The sequence below is a fragment of the Chiloscyllium plagiosum genome, chromosome 44 (assembly GCF_004010195.1).
Source record: "Chiloscyllium plagiosum isolate BGI_BamShark_2017 chromosome 44, ASM401019v2, whole genome shotgun sequence".
Classification (NCBI taxonomy): domain Eukaryota; kingdom Metazoa; phylum Chordata; class Chondrichthyes; order Orectolobiformes; family Hemiscylliidae; genus Chiloscyllium; species Chiloscyllium plagiosum.
Window position 1 is genome coordinate 14864018 of NC_057753.1, and position 2044 is coordinate 14866061.

Sequence of the window (2044 nt, forward strand, 5' to 3'; positions counted from 1 at the left end):
GGGGTTGGGGAGTCCAGAACTAGAGGGGCGTAGGCTTAAGGCGAGAGGGGAAAGATATAAAAGAGACCTCAGGGGCAACGTTTCACACAGAGGGTGATACGTGTGTGGAATGAGCTGCCAGAGGAAGTGGTGGAGGCTGGTACAATGACAGCATTTAAAAGGGTGGATGGGGACAGGGATAGGAAGGGATTGGAGGGATATGGGCCGGGCGCCCCCAGATTCAGTACTTAGTTTAAAGCCCTAATCATAACCCTAGTTACTTAATTCACTAGGACTCGGGTCCCGGCATGATTCAGGTGCCCGCCTCATTCGAACACCCCCCCACTTAGTGGTAGTCAGGAAAATAAATCAGGAGATAGAGAAGGCGTTGTTACGATAATCCTGGAGACCTTCTATATGCAGTTGGAATGGGGTGAGTCAGGTTGGTCATGGATCTCCATGAAGAGGAATTTGTAGAATATCTACCAGGTGGTTTTCCGGAGCAGCTTGTGGCAGGTACCATAGGGTCCACAGGGTTAATTTATCCCCACACGGAAGGGGGTGGTGAGTGTCAGGAACGGGCTGCGACAGGTCGTGGCAGAGGGCGGGTACCACTTTGGCATTTAAGAAACACTTGGAGAGGTACGTGGTTGGTGTGGGGATGGAGGGACAGAGGCCAAACGCAGGCACATGGGACTAGGTTCGCAAGTTTGGAGAAGGTTGGTAGCTCGGGTCGAGGTTCTGGATGTGGGTTTGCTCGCTGAGCTGGAAGGTTCGCCTCCAGACGCTTCGTCACCCTACGAGGCGACATCTTCAAGTGGGCGAAGCGCGGCTGACAATTCCGAGATTAATCGCTCGATTAGTTGGGAAAACGGGGGCGGCATGGACGGGTTGGGCCGAAGGGCCTGTTTACGTGCTGTGGGCCTCCAGAACGTAGACCATTCCAGCACGGTCCAGGCCCTTTGGCCCTCGATGTCGTGCCGGCCTGTGGAACCGACCTGAAGCCCATCCAACCTAACCCATTGCATTCTCACCTGCGTTTGTCCGGTGACCTTTCCTCGATGACTCTATCGCCGCCAGTGCCTCGTGGGCTCTCGCTCCCGCGCCAGTCTCTGAGCCACGCGTTTACGAGGCCGGTCTTGTTTCACATTCCTCGGTCTCTCTCTCTCTCTCTCTCTCTGTCTCTCTCTCTCTCTCTCTCTCCGCCTTTGGTACAACTGGACTTTCCCCGCCCATCCCCCTCCACCGCTCCAAGTTCCGGCACGAGGATTTACCTCCCTACAGGGCGCTCCTCCCCCCCCCACTCCCATCCACACAGGGAGCACGAGCCTCTTTTTCCGAACACGCCATCGATCGATGCAGGGGGTGGTGGGGAGACAGAAGCTGAGACGCCGAATGATTTCGGAAGGAGAGGCGGGCTGGCGGACAAATTAAACCGGGAGGGATTCGGGGAGGGGTTGGCGCCGTTGGGGGGGGGTGGTGGGGTGCGAGGGAGGGAGATGGGAATGAGAGCGTTGCTCCACGGAGAGGTAGCACAGCTCGATGGGCGGAATGGCCACCCCCCCACCCCACACCCCGATTGGCGGTGTTCTCCCAGACCTGAGGGGGGCGTGATGAGGTTCGCCGCCGAGACCCACCTCCCTGTCCCTTCTCTCTTCAGAAACAGTGAAGACGATGATCGTCAAGGGGAAAGCGGCCGTGGACACGGAGTGCCAACAGAAGCTGGGCAAGGTACCGCCGGTTTGAGGGGTGGGGGGAGAGAGGGGCAGCGGCACGGTGCTGCCCCACGCGAGGATCTGAGCTGGACTGACAAAGCTGGCCCCCTGCGTCACTTCTCCGTGCCCACTCCCTCTGCTCCTGTTAACGCAGTGATCTGTCACTCGCATTAATCCCAAAACCCCTACCGATGCCAACTCGTCGCCCTCCATTCCCCAGACTCTCGCTAACTTGGATTAGGCCTTTGGTGTGCAATATCCCTCACTCCCTCCCCCTCACTCCCTCCCTCCCTCCCTCCCTCCCCCTCACTCCCTCCCCCTCACTCCCTCCCCCTCACTCCCTCCCCCTC

At 58.5% G+C, this 2044-nt stretch overlaps 1 protein-coding gene across 1 annotated transcript in view; it reads left to right on the forward strand.

Moving 5' to 3' along the window:
- The first annotated feature begins 1607 nt into the window (after nt 1–1607).
- LOC122543761 (poly [ADP-ribose] polymerase 2-like) overlaps nt 1608–2044 on the forward strand; it is a 12516-nt gene continuing 12079 nt past the window's right edge. Inside the window, exon 1 of the mRNA XM_043682521.1 lies at nt 1608–1710. Coding sequence (XP_043538456.1) covers nt 1654–1710 — 57 coding nt within the window. The 5' untranslated portion in view covers nt 1608–1653. The remainder of the gene's footprint in view (nt 1711–2044) is intronic.